Raw genomic sequence first — 18,225 nt, forward strand, 5'->3', positions numbered from 1 at the left:
GGATAGATATTTTTGAAGAAAGAAACAAAATGATAATGAAAAATAGGTTTAAAAGATAGAGATAGGGATAAATGAAGAGAGAGAGAGGGATAGAAACACCGGAAGAAACAACAATGAGTGAATTCTTTAGGAGAAAAGAAGCAAAAGTTGTAGTTTAAAAGCTCAACTTCTGGATAGGGAGCAAACTTTTTTGTTTTTTTCTTCCCGTCACTATTCCCACCTATTGGTCACCCGGAGTGGACGATGACGACGGTGTATAACAACCTCAAGGACATTTCAGGTTATCGACACCACCTCCCAGCGCGTCGCCGACCCCGTGCGCACGGTAAGGAGCGACACCAACAGTGGGCAGCACTACTAGTAGCAATAGAGAGAGATGAATAGGAAGAAGAGCGAAGGAGTAGAGGGAAGAAGGTAACGGTCGGTGGCAGTAGAGCGGTTTTGAAGAAAAAGAGATAAGAAGACAGAGAGAAGATGTTGTGGACAGTAGAATATAGTAAAGTTAGGAGAGAGGAAGAGAGATAGAAAAGAGGTATATTCCGAGGTGGCACGGCTAGCCCGATTGACTTTTTGGCAACAATAAAAGAAAAAGAACAAGAAATGAAGAGAGGGATCAGAAAGAACCATGCTTGCGAACCGGGCCGGCGCGTAACTCACGTCAAACTCAATATTATCAGCTCAAAAATATATAAAACGTAGATCTCTACTACGGGCAGGGAAAAAGAGCCAAAAAACCATTCTAGCACATTAACGAATTGCCATCCGGCCCGAAAGAACCTTCTCGATTGGTAAGCTTGATCAGCAGTCTACTATTTCGAGTGACCTTAGTCTAGAGATTTAGAAGTGCAAGTGGGTTTCTTCTTTTGATCTACCCGACTTGTTTTCCATTAAGCTTGTCCTCCCTCTATAGCTGATCAACTCCTGTTCAATCGATTTCTTCTCTTCTCTCACGTTTCGGAACACTAACTTCTCATGCTGCCATCTGTTGTGACCCGGAGGAGAGAGAGAGAGAGGGATGTGCCACAAAGCCGAACAAAAGCGAGTGTTGGTGGCCCCGGGGTCCCATGCAAAAAAGAGCAACAATCAAGCACAATCAGGGATTCAGCTTTTTGTTGGCTTTTTGTTGAACGAAGGAACGAGAAAGTGGTCGCAGAGGAGAAGGACAGATAGATGGTAGATCGAGAATTTTTGACAGTGAGGAAGAGAGAGAGAAAGAGAAAAGAAAAAGAATTGTGGAGCAACAAAGTAGGAAGTGCGAGTAGAAAAAAAAGAGAGAGTAAAGAAGAGGGGACATCAAAGATTGCAAGTAAATATGAAAAGCGGATCAAACTGAGCTTTCCTTACTGCCAATTAAAAGACTTCTGTGTGTGAGTGTGTGTGTGGGGAGTGATCAAATTTCAAAAAAAAAAAGTGGATAAAACATGGTGGGTCCTCTGAGATCCTCTGAGATTCGAGATAACGAAACGGAAATGACGCATTAGAGAGAATCAAGAAGCATGTGTAAAAGGTGGAGAAGATATTATTTTTAGAAAATTGTGGAATTTCTAAAAAAAAAAGTGACAAGAAATCCAAGAGATACGGTAACGTGAATAGTGCATCGCCCTCTTAAATAAAAGTACATAATCCAGTCACTGTTCGTTTTCGAAATCGCAATTTTCGGAGCGAAAAAAGGAGAAGAAGAATGCACTCGAGACATTTTTGGGCCTTTTGTCAATATTTACGCATAGGTTTCAATGCATTTTTTTCTCAATGCAAAAGCTTTTGGCCCGCCGTGTCAGGATGACCTCTCACATGAGTTCTTCTTCTTCTTTTTCTTCTTTTTCTTCCCTTGGCGATCCATTAATCGAATGAGATGTGAGAAGTGTACGTTCTTCCTCTTCTCAACAATTCTAGAGAGGTATTTTCGAAAGTCTACGAAAATCCGAGGGGGGAAACCGTGTACTTTAGAATATTACGAAACATTGCAATTGCATAAAAAATGTGTGTGTGGGTGAAAGCTGTGATTGGTCACACTTACCTACACAAAAAAGGCAATAGAATAGAGCTCACATTACCTGGCCGCCGCTGTTGAGAGCAGTGTCTAGGAATGGAATGGGCTCCCACGACGACAGCTCCATTCGTTTCCTTTCTATTCATGTGATATGCATATACACTTTCTCTTTCTATTGCTTCCAAAAGTGCAAGCCGTACAGTACTCCCGCGCGAGGAGGTGCCAAAACCGCCAGATGTTTTCTCGACAGAAAGAGAAAAAGGGGCGCCAGATGTTTAGTGTTTTTTTTTGTGTTGGTAGTGGTGGAAGAGTGCAAAGACACAAAAAGGGCGGGAAAGTGACACGAAAGGGCGCCTGTGTTTTAATGGAGAATGGAGAAGAAGACGTCGGAATCGAATGGCCCCTCTCAGGAGTAGGAAGACATGCAAATTTCGCCAGCAGCCACACCAACCATTGTCATAAATATTGGAGTAAGTGGTCATTGTGGTAGAGACGAACAAGAAGAAAAAAGAAGAAGAAGAAGAAGAAGAAGAAAAAAGAACGTGATGGACAGATGGACGGACTAAAAAATGAACGAAAAATGCAAATTGAGAGAGTAAAAGGGATGGATGTATGCTCTTCTTGTTTACATACTTCTTTATGTTTTATATGAGTCGCGTGGGGAATCTCGAAATAAATTAAGGCAACAGAAAGCGAGGAGCGTAGTAACGGGGAGCAGAAGGGCGAAGGGCGAAGACGACGTCGTGCCACCGCCAACGCATCAAACTATTTACATGTGGATTAGAGAAGAGCAATAGTGGACACAAAAAAAAGAAAGAAGAAGAAGCAAAAGCAGAGGAAAAAAGGAAGACGTCGAAATGGAATCCGTCACGAGGAGCACCACCACCACCACCAGCAGCAGCACGGAGGGCCCAAGGAGAGCCGATTGGAGCGGAAGGGCAGAAGTAAAGGAGATGAAATTGATGCTCTTTGATAGTTTGCTATTTAGCGAAAAAGTGACTGAAGGAACAAACAAAACGATGATCCGCGAGAGGTGGGGGGAAAAAGTTCATTGGATTCAAAGCACAATTTTGACTTTTAGAGATTTTGAAGCTACACTCTACTTGTTATTTGACATTTTATAGTTTCTAATCTTCACGGATAAGGGATTATCAACGCAAAAGCATTTCAATTTAATATTAATGGAAGGATTATGAGTCAACTCAGTGATCTTTATGAAAATGAAAACAAGAATATCAAAAATCAAAAACATATGGTTTGATTAATTACTGAAAGCCATAAATACTTAAAAACAAACCGGACCGGCCCGTAACACAACCTTATGAGCTGAAAAATATACCAAAATGTAGATCTCAACAAGATCTGTGTTTGTGTCTTAACACGGTACATTTCGGTATATTTTTCAGCCCATAATATTGAGTTTTAAGCAAGTTAAGCGCCGGCCCGGTTTGCAAGTATGCTGAAAGCAAGCTACGGTAGATTTGATAAATGAGTGAAACGGAAGAAGAGAAAAGAAGAGAGAGAAACGAGAAGAAAAAAAGGGAGCATCTTCCACCTGATTAGCCAGCGGGTGTCGACGCGTGTGGGCCATTGGCAATCAGCTGAAGGAGCACAAAAACGAACCTAAACAAAAGGGGAAAAAGACCAACAAGTTGCTCTTTTTTGGGGATTGGTGACATGCGAATAGCACACGCCATTGAAGAAGACATTCTTTCTTCGTTCGTGTGTGTGTGCGTTGTATTGGGGTGGTTTTTTGTGGTTATGTGTATATGTATGTATTGGTGGAGAAGAGTGAATGGTGGTGGTAGAGTGCGCAGCGTGTGTTGCGCGAAGAATCGCGCAAGAGCGCAAACCGGCAAGGACACACAGTCAGACAGACATGTCCCATACCAGCCCCAACCAATAATAATACAGGAGGAGGAGGACACCCAAACCGTTGAGAAGGAAGAAGGAAGGAAGGAAGACAGGCACAAGAATCGACAGGAAGGGCGGGTCGGATGAGCGGGCGCCCGCGCACTGAAGAAAAAAAATTTGCCGATGTGTTGCGCAACTTGAAGGAAAAAACACACACGGGGAGGCGAGAGGTCGACGGGCTTCCCGTTGGTAGCCATACCGTCTCTCGGGTTTTTTCCCTCGTTTCGTTCTTTTTTTCTCTTTCATTCTTCGGCATTTCGAAGAGGGCAATGTTGCCACTGCTGTGTAAACTGGAGAACCGGAGGAGGTATGACGATTGACGGAAAAATTTGGGAGAAGAATCACAAAGGACATGTGATGGGCGGAGCAAAAAGTACAAATTTTGTTGTTTTTGATCTAAATTGTAGGTTATTCAGCCGAAAATTGGTTACTTTTGATGCCAAAGATAGAATCTAGTCTGAACTTTCTCTATAGATTCTCTAAAGAGATTGATACAAAGATACGAAGAGAGGAACGATTTCTGATGTTTGTTCTACAAAAAAGAGGTAACTTCTGATCACGAATGTTCAAAAGTTGTCAATCCAATTTCAAAGCTCGGTGGGCTCTGAAAGTGTGGCGATCGCCATGACGACGAGCCCAGGGGGCACGTGCCCTCTTATGCGAAACGACAAATTTTGTCACATGAAATAGTAGGCGTAAACAGGGAAAAAAAGGAAATCATTCGGGATATTATTTGTGAAATAGAAATAGAAATCGGTTTCTCTCCTTATTTCCCACTCATCGTGGGAGTGGTATCTTCGAAAGATAGCACGTCATCGTTGGTCATTGTAGGCGGATAAAAACAAACTTGTGAAGGTCATTATATAGCCAACGCAACAATAAATGAATAGGAATTGCAAAATTAGAAAAAAAAATTGGAGGAAAGAAGGAAGAAAAAGATTTTTGATGAGACAGAAAAAGAGAGAAAATAATTGAAAACATTTGCACTTTTTGGAGAAGTTTAACGAGTTGAAATGGGAGTTTTTTCAATCAATTGATAAAGAAAGCGAGCTGGTTGGGATGAAGGTTATAAAAGAAAGTGGAAAAAAGTGGAAAAGACTGAGAAACAAAGAAATCAAAGTGCAACACAAGGAAAATTAGAAGCACACAGGCACCGAAAACTCGCTGGTGTTGGATAGAGGGGCGGCCTGGGAGGCTGATGGGGGAGACGAGAGAAGTGATGAGATGCGGAGAACGTAGAGAATAAGAGCAATTGCAATGACACTCACACAAAAAAAAACGCAAAAACGAGGGGAGGGCGATCGGATGAGAGTGTGAGAGGGTGGGCAGAGAATGAGGAGAAGAATTTCAGTGTATTCGGTCGGCGTGTTGTGTATGTGTGTTGTCTTTTTCTCTTTCTTCTCTTCCTTAGGGACCGGCTGGCCGCCGTGTCGACTCAATTCGGTTGGCCGGACGGTCGCTTGACGGCCACCGCGCCTTCGTTTTTTCCCTCGACTCTCCGACGTTCGTTTAATGTCTTTACGAAACGAAGTAAGCATGTCTGCGCATGTTTCAAAGTAAATGCTTCGTCTTTTGCTTGTCATCTCTTTTCTGTCGCCGTCTCCTTTTCTCTCTTCGCACCGGGGCTAAGAGAGGACTGAGTGCCTGCGCTATGCCGTTCGATACTAGACATGACACACGAATCGATACTTTTTAGTTTTTCAAGGATGAGTGGGTGCTTTACGATTTTTATTGGTCTTTTTTACGATTTGAGAGCAGTTTTTGTTGTTTTTAAGTTTTCTTTCAATTTAAAAATCTTACCTTCTTTTGTTTGGGGCTTCCCACTGCTCTTCTTTGTGTTGTTGATGCTTCTGTTGTTTGCTGTTATCTGAAAATACAGCTTTGAAAAGAAACAATTGTTTTCTCAAAGTAAAATCCCTCCAAAACTTGGGAAACATCGAAAAATGAATTTAAACAATTAAATAAGGCTCGTAAATCCTACCTCACTTTAAAGGCGCATAGCTCCCACCGTACGTTTCTTCACTTTTCTTGACAAATCGTGCCGAGACCGTAAATTATTTTGTTTCAAATCAATTGGTTGTTTTGGAAGACAGTTTTGTTAAATTCAAACACTTTTTGTTCTATTTTTAATATCAAAATGAATCAAATTTGATGTGAAAACCGTTTAATTTAATTTCTAACTTCTTTTCATCACAATTTCACCTAAAAATTTCTACTTTTCCAGTTCCGCCGGCTTCTCCTGTTTAATGTTGCGTTCTCAACCAATCGTGCTTTTATTTTCGCTTTGGTTTTATCTCTATCGATCGAAAACTTTCTTTCATCGCTTCTTCTCCCTCTCCCACGTGCTTGAATAGAGGAACTCTTGAGGCATTGAGTGCAAACAGCACTTTTCTCTCTTTTCTCAGTAGATTTCTTATTTATTTATCAGTTCGGCAGACTGGAGACTATCTCAATTCATCATAATACAGTGTGGTTGTTCGATTTATTTCTCATTTATTTTACTTTTCTATCTTTCCTCAATTTTATTCAACACCACTCGACTTGAAATTGCATTCCTCATTGGTTGTGAGTCATCGACTGCATCCCTTGTTTTCCTCATTTTTATTTTCAAGACGACGGTGATCCCGATGGGATTATAATGAACATCTACGATATAATCCGTTTCAGAAGACGTGACAATCGGCGCGCATAAAAAACTCAATAGGCGGCGTCTTCTTCTCGTCGCTGCTCCAAGCTCATTTGCTTCTTCTCCTCATTATCGAGCCGGGGCAGGCGCCGTCGCACGCACACATGTCCATACATGCTTCTCTAGCCTATGCTTGCCCCGTCTTTTCTGGCTTTCTCGCCCCGAGCAACAACCTTCTTCTCCTTTCGTCTTATTCCATATAAAAAGTGTGCCCTGCTCCGCCACTTTGTGGATTTATCCCATCGCTTATTCCCCTCTTCATTCGCCTTCCCATTGACGTCAATGCGTCGGATTAGGTGCTATGGAAACCGTTGTGATCCTCGGCATTGCCCCGCACTGGCGCTCTTCATTTTCTCCCCACATTTCAACAGAATAATATCTCATGACACCTTGGTGACACTCTTTCCACTTCGCTTATTTTTTGAAAAGAACTTGTCTTCTTGTCTACACAACCTGCCCTGTGCCTTATCATAAAAGTGTGCATTCATTCTCTCGACCGATCACTCGATCAAACTGTACGTTGTTTTCCCCATTTTCTTTACCATCAATTTTGCATCACTCACGTTTTCTCTGTTATGCAGTAAAAGAAAACGAGAAAAAAGCAGCTTGGAATTATTAATAGGTTCTTTCTGTTTCTTTCCCCATACCCGAGTGTTGTTTGGTTGTCACATGATGACGACGATGAAAGTGGCATTATTGTAAATTAAATCTGGAGAGTAAAGAGTAGAGCCACATCCAAATCCGTTTCTCCCTCTCTCTTTTTCTCTAATTCCGACAGCGAAAACCGACGATGATTGTGTTTCTTTTTCGATTCTATGACTAAAACAAAGACAGCGCAGTGTCCGTCCGTGACACCTTGTTTTTTTGTTTTCAATTTTGTCTATACCATTGGCTGACAACCCTCTCGCCCCTACATAATACATCGATGATCGACACGAATTCTCAATTCGTTTTCCCCAACCATCGTTCTCCCGACGTCATTCACTTCTTCAATTCATTTTTTCACTTTCCATTAAGATTCTTGGTAATTTAATGCTCTTTCGTCCCCTCGTTGCTTTTGTATACAATTTATCATATCAATTTCAGTACTTTCCGCTCACGCATTGTTTCTCACTATGCCCGTATTTCTCTCCTCTTCTCATTGTATTTTTCATTATTTTCATCGTCATTTTCAGAACTCGGGTCGGTCAACAACACTCGCACGCTCTCTTCATTCGTTTTCAGCTGTGCCCCTCAAAAAAGAGAAACACATCGACAAAATGCGCAGAGAAGCCGGAGAGTTAGCCGTAAGCAGTGGAGAGATCGCCACCGGAGCCTTGTCGCCAGAAAAACAGCAAGAGCAAGAGCTGATGGGCAAATTGGCGGCTACTGGCAAACTTCCTGCTCGGCCGGCCAGCTCTTTCCTGCAGAAGAAGTTGCAACAGAGGGTGAGCTCATTTACATTTTAACATTCTGCTGAACTCTCATGTCAAAAAAGAAGTGAATCACTCACTTCCGATGTTTCTTATAACAAAGATGATAATATAGTGAGAAGTCTTTGAACCAGACAGGAATTGAGTCATACCTTCGTCATTAATAATACAACGTGATGTTTCTTACAGAAGTTCTTCGACTCCGGTGATTATGCAATGGACAAATCAAAGGCTGGAACTGGACTCGCATCAAAACCACATCCACTTGCTGGAGGTCCTCCACCACAAGCTCCCCCACCTGCTGCTGTTCAAAAAAGTCCGGCACCGGCGTCGTCACCATCTCCATCCGCTTCTCCGATCTCTCAACAGACAAGCCGTCCAAGTGCCGAACGAAATAGTGACGATGACAATTTGCAGGTAGCTCGTTTCCCTCTAATCCGTTCTTTTATTTAATCGACCATTTCCTTCAGATTCCACGTCCAGACACAGTTCCACAGCGAAAAGCGTCGATAATCAATCCAAGTGTGCATTGCAAGCTTAGCCCAGCACCGCATGTACAGGTGAGAAAAGAAAGATATTGGCACAGCAAATATAGTGAGACGGGATTCACGCATTTTTTGCACTTTTTTGGTGGTGACTCTCCCCAGAACTGACAATGTTAAACAGAGACGCAGAAAATCAATTAGACTGTTTGGCGCGACATAATCAGTTGAATGCGAGAAAGAGCAACAGAAAAGCTTTTGGTACGATGAGCTCACTGACAGTCTGGTTTGTGTGCTCACTAGAAAAAAGGGCATTCTAAGGTTGGGGTAGTGGAAAGATAAACAATGCGAGGGAAACTGACTGATAATTGGTTTCCTTTCGACTTTGAAACCAAATGGTTTCCAGTAAAATAAAAGGGTTTTGTTTCAGCATCACGACGCCGCTTCTCCGACTGCAACAAACGAATAAAACCCGTGCAAAATTCGAAAAGAAAGGTTGCTACTGTACACATACTCAACCTAAACCGTCAAGAAGTCTCTCTCTCTCGATATTCCTGTTATCATCAATCTTCCATGTTTTTATCCCGTACATATTTTGTGCACAGTATTTTTATCAACCAAACACACCTTCATACTTTTATCTATAATCCTTTCCTAATCTTTTGATTTTTACCCGTTTCTTTTTTATCCCAACACAACAATCCAACACACGTCAATCATAATCATCATCATGAAAATGGCTGTTTCTTGCTTAAAATTATTTTCGCCCTCAAGAGTCACATTGAAATCACATTTTTCCCATTCACTCAACCCTTTCCCCCAAAAGAACTATTTCTGTTCTCCCCCTTTTTCACTATCAGTTGCTGTCTGCTATCGTTTCCAAACAGGTATTTCATATACACAAACTGTTCTGTCGATCCGCACAACAATTCTCTCATCGTCCCTTTTCATAACCCCCAGTTTTACATCAATGCTCTGAACAATCTGAACAATGTTCTGTAGATAAATAGCCTCTTTTTCTTTCTTTCTTTCTCTCTTTTCCCGATTTCTCTTCTTTTCTGGTCTGTTCCGTCTTCTAAAAAAACTGAATCCTCTCTACGTCATCATGCTTTTTTTGTCTGTTTTGATACTTTATTGTATTTACTGAAACTTTAAAAACATGAAAAAAAAAGTAAGAACATAAAAATGCAGAGGCAAAATAAGGCGTTGTGAGGTATCAATATGAAATTTTTTAGAGAGCAATACTATTAAACAATGGAAACATGAGAAGAATACTAGGTTTACACCGTAAAGTTGGGTGAAAAAAAAATGAAGAAAGATGAACTGATTGTGAGCAAAAAAGTGTGTTTTAGGCCTAAAAGTGGTGGTTCATTGATGCATTTTCAGAAGATTTTCAGATTTTCGAAGCGGTTCTCTTATTACGCCATTCGCAGAAAATAATGATGACGGCCAGCAAGAAAAGAGTGATCAGAATTACAGCAAGTGGATACACCCATTGGAATTCGCCTGGAATTTTATTCATTTTTTATTGGAAATTTTCCGAAAAAAGATCAGTTTGAACTGTTTAAACTCACTTCTAACATCAACCATTTTATCGATAACCAACAACATTTTGCTCGTTTTTCCGTTGACAGTGTACTCGTTGAGAGCTTCGCAAGAATATGTTCCAGCTTCGGTGTAGTTGGCATTCGAGATGATTATCGAGGTGCCTTCCATTGAAACTGATTTGCTCAGAGCTGGAAGATATTTTTTGAAAATTGAAATCAAAATTTCAAAATTAAATAAGAAAAAATTAAGTCAATTACCAAGTGGCGATCCGTTTTTGGTCCATTTGACAACTGGCTTCGGATAACCGGTGACTGGACAGGTTAGGGTGACCGATTCTCCTTTCTGTAATGGGAATAATGAGGTGTGTTGGTGAAAATTATCGAAAATTGAGCCAAATTAATGAGAAAAAAGTTTTTTTGAGATACATTTGTCGAAGAAAGGTGCACAAATGCAGGCTTTATTCAGGAATGAATTATCTTTTTTTCCCGATTTTTGCAGATTTCAGAAATCGAGAAAACTATGTCTTCTTTTTGTTTTGTAAAGCCATGCTTTCTCTTGATTATGATAAAAGCACTCTGAAAAATTTCAGAAAAAATATCAGGTAACCAACAGCATTCCAAGACTGACAGAAGCGAGATTGAGTCACAACTTCAATAACAATCGATTAGTTTCTAATTTACTGAACAGTATCAGCATTGATCTCCATTTTTGTAGTTAACAACTTTTTGATAGCTCTTTTGGTTTCAGCGCGACACAGACGTTTTCAACAGAGTACTCTCACTATCTTCAGTTTCAACTCGTTGACTTTAAAAGAGCATATCTCCAAAACTAGAATAACTATAGAAAAGTTCTTAACTACAAAAATAAAGTTCTAGTTTTTATCAACGGAACCAACATAAATTCAAAAAATTTTTCCAATCTCGTTCCCAAGATATAAATGTTTCTAATCGAACTGTTCGTTTCAGCCACATATTTTCCAAGCTTCATATCTCAAAAACTAGAAAAGCTATCGAAAAATTGCCAACTACAAAAATGGTGCCATAGTTTTATAGTTTACAATAATATAAATTGTTTAAAAATCGACCAGTTAGTTTCAGAGATACTTGTCTTTTAAGTCCTACCACCCGTCTGATGTCAATTTTAGCATCAGTGTCTTCACGTGCTCATATCTCGAAACCTAGAACTGTTGTCAAAAAGTTGTCAACTACAAAAATGAAGGTCTAAAAATGCTTTTTACAGAAAATGTAAATTTCAAAAGATTGGCTCGTAGTGTTTTTAGATATGAGCGAATTTCAAAGAATCTCGCAGAGGCAGGGATCAACATTCGATTTCCACTCTGACTTTAATAGAGCATATCTCCAAAACTAGAATAGTTATCGAAAAGTTGTCAACTACAAAAATGAAGTTCTAGTTTTTATCAACGGAACCAACATAAATTCGAAAAGATTTGCTAATTTCGTTCCCTAGATACAGATGCTTCTAATCGAATGGAGCTGTTCTGTCTTCCAATTTTCATATTTCAAAACTAGGAAAGCTACTGAAAAGTTGTGAACTACAAAAAAAGAGCTCTAGTTTTTAAATTTACAATAGATATAAATTGGGAAAAATTGGCCTTTTAGTTTTAGAGATACTTGCGTTTTAAGCCCTTTGCCTCCCATCTAATGCCAGTTTTAGCATCACTGTCTTTACTTGCTCCTATCTCAAAATCTAGAACAGTTGCCAAAAAGTGATTTACTACAAAAATGAATTTCTAAAACTGATCTTCACAATCAGTGAAAATTTTTAAAGATTCGCTAATACAGTTTTTGGATTTTTGCGGGCGAATTTCGGAGAGCATCGACTCTACCTTCGATTTCCACTATTTGACTTTGAAGCCCGATATCTTAAAAAATTTGAACATTTTCAAAATGTGGTCAACTACAAAAATGGAGGTCTAGACTTTTACTTTTTGATTTCTCCGTCTTTCTCCTTTTCATCATTCCCAAATTCCACTCACCTCAATGGTATATCCAGCGCTTTCCAAATGGAATTCATGCCCTTCGTGCTCGGTGAAATGTTCATGTGAGTGAACAATCGGTCTCGCTGTAATCCATTTTGTGTCATCATTATCACCCGTCACCTGACCCCTCTCTCCCACTACTATTACTACTCCCCATCTCTTTACTCACAATAAATGTAGACCTTGTGGACGAGCTTTCCGTGTGGTGTCTCCAAGTCACATTTATACTCGCCGGCGTCTATAATAAATTGGAAGAATAAAAAAGAAACACATGTGGAAGAAAACACCCAATTCCAGATGTCAGATCCTCACCTTTCACAGATGGAGAACCGAAAGTGTACGTGGCATTCTTCTTGGTTGGATTCATTTCCAACTCGAAGACCTTGTTATCAGCGACACGTGTCAGGGTGGCCTTTGTCATTTGAACTTGCGGATTGTCGGGAGAACACCAGATAGTGATTGGATCGGTGGCATGAAGGGGGTGAGCTTCGGAGGATCGGGCGGCGATTAGGGCCAACGCGGATTTGGATCCTCGACCGGCGAGTGCGGAGACACCGCCAATGAGGAGAAATGTGGTTAGTAGTAGGTTTTTCATACTGGAAATTAGGGAATTAATTGGAGGAAAGATTTGAGGGAGGAAAGAAAAGAAGAGTCAATAATTTGGGAAATTGGATTTTCGGATTCTAGACAGACTGGAAATAGAAATAGGTGAGGAATCTGGAGAGCTTGGGTCAAAAAGTTGAAAAATGGGTTGATATAAGCAAGTTTTATGCAAGAGACTGACACAAAGTTAAACTTGGGTTTGGAATTTGGCAAGAATTTGGCAATAATTCGACAAGAATTTGGCAAGAATTTGGCAAGAATCGGGCAAGAATCGGGCAAGAATCCGGCAAGACATCGAAGACAAGATTGAGGAAAGTCTTGGACAAATCCTGGGCAAGAACTGTACAGGAAAATACTTTTTTACCAAGATTTAGGAGAAACTTGAGAAAATTTTAAGCAATTTTGAGATCGGCAAAACTTGGGAAGGATTTGGGCAAGATTCGGGGAAGACATCTAACTAGGGAAGGCCCCGGAGTGATCTTGGAGTTATCGGACATGGCATATATCATAGGAAAGCGGAAAAAAACGCTAATTCCAAATTTATTTTCAGTTTTTGCCCTTGAGGCCTGATATTCGAGAAAAAGAGGTCAACGTCTGATACATAGTTTCTCTCAAATATCAGGCCTTGAGGTAAGGGAATTAGGCAAGATTCATGCAAGGGCAAGAACTGGGCAGAGTTGAGCCAAGTCAAATTAACTAGATTTGGGCAGGAATTGACCTTCGGACGACTTTTGAGCACACCTTCATTAAATAATCCTAGGCAAGAACTCGGCAAGGAGCCAAACCAGAGTTAAGTATTTGAGCTTCCAGCAAACTTTTTGGGGAAATCTCGTCTTTGCTGGAAAAAGTCAAACTTCGGGCCAGAACTGGAAAGGAATTGGAGCAAAGTTATGAGGAGCAAATTAAAAAAAAAACTCCACCAAGCCTTATTTTCAAAACCGGATAACAACACTTTGCACTGAACAAATTTCCCTCATTTTCTCAAGAACGGGAAATAACAAAACTAGAAAACAAGGAGAGTCGTCTGAAATTCTATCACTCGAAAAGAAAAAAGGAAGGTAAAAGGAAAAAAAGGGAAACAAAAAGAGGTCTTTTCAATTCAAATTAGGGGCGGATAGGTGTGCAGTGAAATAGAAAAATGAAGAGAGAAGCAGAGAAAGTGCTCTTCTTTTTGCTCGTATTCTATCCTGCCTTGAGGCGAAAATTGGTGGAAAACGAGGAGAGAAGGGAGAAGAGGAGACGAAGACTCGGTTTTCGAGGAAGAAGTAAGAGGAAAAGAAGAAGAAGAGACGAGACTTGACTTCTGGGAGCTATTAGAGAATAGAGTTTAAGTGGAGATGAGGGAGAGAGGGTAGAGGGAGAAGAGAGATGAGAAATTGAGAGAAACCGAGATGCGAATCCCTTGAGACCTATTCTCATTTTCCCACCCCATTCTTTTTGCTTTTTTCTTGGTTTTGATGATGCGAGTGGTTTCTCAGGATGAGCTCAGAGAGATGGTATCAGAAAACCCGCTCCATTGATATTTTGTGGTGAGGACTGGAGTGAGGTGGAGCGTGGTTGCATTGGCATGAAATGTTCTGGAATTAGAGAGCTGCTTTTTAGAGCATGTAGATCAAAAGTAGATCATCCTTTTTGTAGTTTACAACATTTTTGTGTCAAAATTTCCTAGAGAGTTAGAGCTTGAAAATCGGATTGCCTCAGTTTGTAACCGTAATGTTAGACATTGGTTTGCTGTAACTCTCCAGAAAGCTATGAATTTGATCTACAGATTTTATTAGCTCGACACGCGTCTTACAACCGCGCTCTACCGAAACCGAAGAAAATTGTGTCCGAAGTGGAGAGACTCAGAGAAAAAGAGACATTTTCATGGGGATTTCGGTGGAGCGCAGTTGTAAAAACTGTGTCCCAGTTAATAGAAATATCTGCTTCTTGGGACATTCATTGTTATCGTGACAAGCTCTCAAAGTTAGTAAATTTTGACTAAAATAGAGGATCGTGATCACAATTGTATTATGTTCCTCAAAATCCAAAAATTATTGAATTCGCTAACTGAAAATAAACTTTCGAATTTCCGTTACCATATTCAAGTTTACATAATTCAAAAATTTTGAATCTAGATATTCATTTTCAAACAGTACTGGCCATAAACAGTGCCGCTATTCAGGTGAAAATGGTCAACTTTGGAAGCGCGCCAGGTCCTTATTAATCAACTCACAATGCCCAATTTTCATGGAATTTGTAGATCAAAAGTAAAGCTTCATTTTCGTAATTGACAACTTTTTTGTACAAGCTCATCCTAAGAAGTTGCAGACTGTCAAAGTATACAGCTCTGAAATCTGGCCTATTAGCACTGAAAAGATGAAATGATCGTGAGATTATAACTTCTAAGGATGTGGTCGTACAGAAAAGTTGTCGATTACAAAAATGAAGCTCAACTTTTGATCTACACATTCCATATAAGGGCGTGGCACACTTCCAAAGATGACTTTCAACTTTTCAACTAAAAACTGCAGGCCCCATTTTAGATTCACTGAGTATCGACTCCTAATTATTATCACAATGATACGGATCTACCTCTGATCTACTGGATTCAGAAGTCGGTGTAAAACATTCAAATGTGAAAAAAAAACAAGATCTAACTTTTCCCATTGAAATGGAGCCCCGTCTCCCAACAAAAGAAAAACGAGAATTTGCGAGTCTTGACACTCACAAATCTGGTCATGAATAACCTTGTCAAGAACCCTTTTCGTCTTTTTGGTTCTCCTCATTCACAATTCGACGTTTCGCCCAATTTCCGAAGATCTCTCCGTCTTCCACACTATTTCTCGAGATGTCACATAACTTATGCAAACCAAAAAGACAGAGCAACATGTCACACGAAGAAGAAGAAAAAACTCGACAAATTGGGGAGAAGAAAAGTCAAAAAACGAGGAGAGCCGCACTGCAAGAAAGAGCAAGAAATCGTGGGGTTGTGTGGAGCTCCAAAAGTGAACAAAATATGGGGGAATGGAAAAGAAGAAAGAAAGTTGTGTGGGTCCGTTGATTTCCGGTTGAAAAGAAGAGGAAATGTGGAGGGAGAGAAATGTCATGACAACCCTCTTGTTTTTCCTTCTTTTTCTTCAATCCTACAACTAGTTGTTTTCTTTTTTTAGTTTAGTCAAGGAGAGGAACAAGTGTCTGAAAAACAAGCGAAAAGTGTGGAATAACAAAGTGATAATAGCAGGGAATTTCAGATGGAAATCGTACAAGTAGAGAGATACATAAATTATTGTTATTCGAACGAAAATAGTGTTATAGCGGCATGAGAACAGTTCCAGGAGAATGATAGTATTGAATTCTGAGCATAGTGGAGGTGCCGTTCTATTACAGGTCTTACGGTTCTTTGAAATTTGAAATACAGTCTCCCACGCAGCAAAAAAGAACTGCAAGAAACGTGAAGCCGATTTTCACGTTTTTAAACAATTCTTTTATTTTTGCACTGAAAATGCTGTATTTTTAGGTTTTCAGACGTCGCAATGGATAAAAAAGGTTCCATCCATCAGAATTGTAGAAAACAAAATGATGTCTGCACACCTCTTCTTCTAACCCCACTAGGTATGAGGGTGGCAAATTTTAAAGGCGCATCTGTCAAAATTTTTTGCCGCAGAGGGACCAAATTGTCCCCCTTTTTGCATCGTTAATAACTTTGCCCGTTTTTGAGCTTTTCACAAAATTCTTCTTGTGGCCATTGGGAAATCGTCGTCCCGTCATTCCTGGAAAATTTGGTGGTGATTCCATCATTTGCGGCCGAGCTGTGATCCGTAGAGTGAAAGTCATTTCATTTTGGCTTGAAAAGTTTTGGTTTTTTATTATTTTTTAGACTTTTGATTTTTGTTGTGGGCTTAGTTTTGGGTGTAAAAATAAGATTTTTATATGACTACGTAGAGAAAAAACAGGGCTAAATGGAGAAAAAAGAATTATGTTGATACCTCTTTTCAAAAAAATTTTACAGAGAGAAAAGTGAAAATATTAAAATTTCTGAAAATTTTCGATTTTTTTTACTTTCCTCCTTAAATCTCGAGTTCTATCCGACAGATTTTCTTGAATTTTGGTATATAGGTGCAAAAAGAGACGGGGAATCATTATATCACATCAGAATTGTGATTTAAGACACCCCCTGCCCGCTACGGCCAACGGTTTGCAAAAAATCCGAAAAAAACTACAGTACCCCGAAATTCCCGCTCATTTCTTTCACCGGTTGTAACTCGCTCAGTTTGGAGAAATTTCAAGAGCGATAAAAAAAGAAATGTGTAGAAAAAAAATCTCTATCGAACCATGTAAAATTCAATATACTATCAGCTGGTAAAACTATCAGGAAACCGAATTTTGTGATTTTCTTAGATTTCGGTCATGGGGTGGATTTTTTCCATTCGCTGTCCTGGGAACAGGATTCACTGAATCGCTCTGAATTTTTGACACCGATCTAAACTTTTCGAGATCTAATGGAACCAAAAAGTCCGATCAAAAAATATTCAAGCCGGACAATTCTGTGGAGAAACCTGAATCTCCACTGACATTTTTTTCGAATACACTGACCATTTTGTCACTGTATGTGTCACTGTAAAGCTGCGAGAAGCACCCCTCTTTTCTACGCTCACCATGAGAGAATCTTTTCGTGCATCCGTGGCGCAGTGGTTGAGGGCGGGGGTGATAAACAGCAGGGCGGTGGTTCAAATCCAACCGATTTATTTTTGTTTTTGTTTTTTTTTGTATGAACTTTCTAAAAGATTGTTGAAAGAAATATATTTACTATTAACAAACGCAAACGACTGTATTTCGGGAAAAATAGATGATTGTAAACGTGTGGTCTCTTTCTGGATTGATCCACGTCATAAAAAGTTATGGGCCGTTTTCTAAAAAGTGAAGACTTGAAGGATTTTTTGATGTTATTGGATTCGTGAAAAATAGAGGATTCCAAACGTGTTGTCCAATTCTGGATTGATCCACGTCATAAAAAGTTATGAGCCGTTTTCTAAAATGTGAAGACGTGAAGGATTTTTTGATGTTATTGGATTCGTGAAAAAAAGATGATTGTAAACGTGTGGTCCGTTTCTGGATTGATCCACGTCATAAAAAGTTATGGGCCGTTTTCTAAAATGTGAAGACGTGAAGGATTTTTTGATGTTATTGGATTCGGGAAATATAGAGGATTCCAAACGTGTTGTCCGTTTCTGGATTGATCCACGTCATAAAAAGTTATGGGCCGTTTTCTAAAATGTGAAGACGTGAAGGATTTTTTGATGTTATTGGATTCGTGAAATATAGAGGATTCCAAACGTGTTGTCCGTTTCTGGATTGATCCACGTCATAAAAAGTTATGAGCCGTTTTCTAAAATGTGAAGACGTGAAGGATTTTTTGATGTTATTGGATTCGGGAAATATAGAGGATTCCAAACGTGTTGTCCGTTTCTGGATTGATCCACGTCATAAAAAGTTATGAGCCGTTTTCTAAAATGTGAAGACGTGAAGGATTTTTTGATGTTATTGGATTCGTGAAAAAAAGATGATTGTAAACGTGTGGTCCGTTTCTGGATTGATCCACGTCATAAAAA

General features: G+C 39.8%; 2 protein-coding genes across 2 annotated transcripts; one reads left to right on the forward strand and one right to left on the reverse strand.

The window, feature by feature from the left end:
- Positions 1-7,849: 7,849 nt before the first annotated feature.
- On the forward strand, positions 7,850-8,953 carry GCK72_000718 (uncharacterized protein; the record flags this gene model as incomplete). The annotated part of the gene is made up of 4 exons (XM_003109190.2): positions 7,850-8,017; positions 8,192-8,419; positions 8,473-8,562; positions 8,915-8,953. 4 exons carry the CDS (start codon positions 7,850-7,852, stop codon positions 8,951-8,953), a joined length of 525 nt encoding a protein of 174 aa, XP_003109238.2.
- Positions 8,954-9,877: 924 nt separating this feature from the next.
- Positions 9,878-12,626, reverse strand: GCK72_000719 (uncharacterized protein; the record flags this gene model as incomplete). Its single annotated transcript, XM_053722633.1, has 6 exons — positions 9,878-9,990; positions 10,059-10,220; positions 10,290-10,374; positions 12,029-12,114; positions 12,201-12,269; positions 12,344-12,626. 6 exons carry the CDS (start codon positions 12,624-12,626, stop codon positions 9,878-9,880), a joined length of 798 nt encoding a protein of 265 aa, XP_053591278.1.
- Positions 12,627-18,225: the final 5,599 nt, after the last annotated feature.

This window comes from Caenorhabditis remanei, chromosome I (genome assembly GCF_010183535.1).
Source record: "Caenorhabditis remanei strain PX506 chromosome I, whole genome shotgun sequence".
Classification (NCBI taxonomy): Eukaryota; Metazoa; Nematoda; class Chromadorea; order Rhabditida; family Rhabditidae; genus Caenorhabditis; species Caenorhabditis remanei.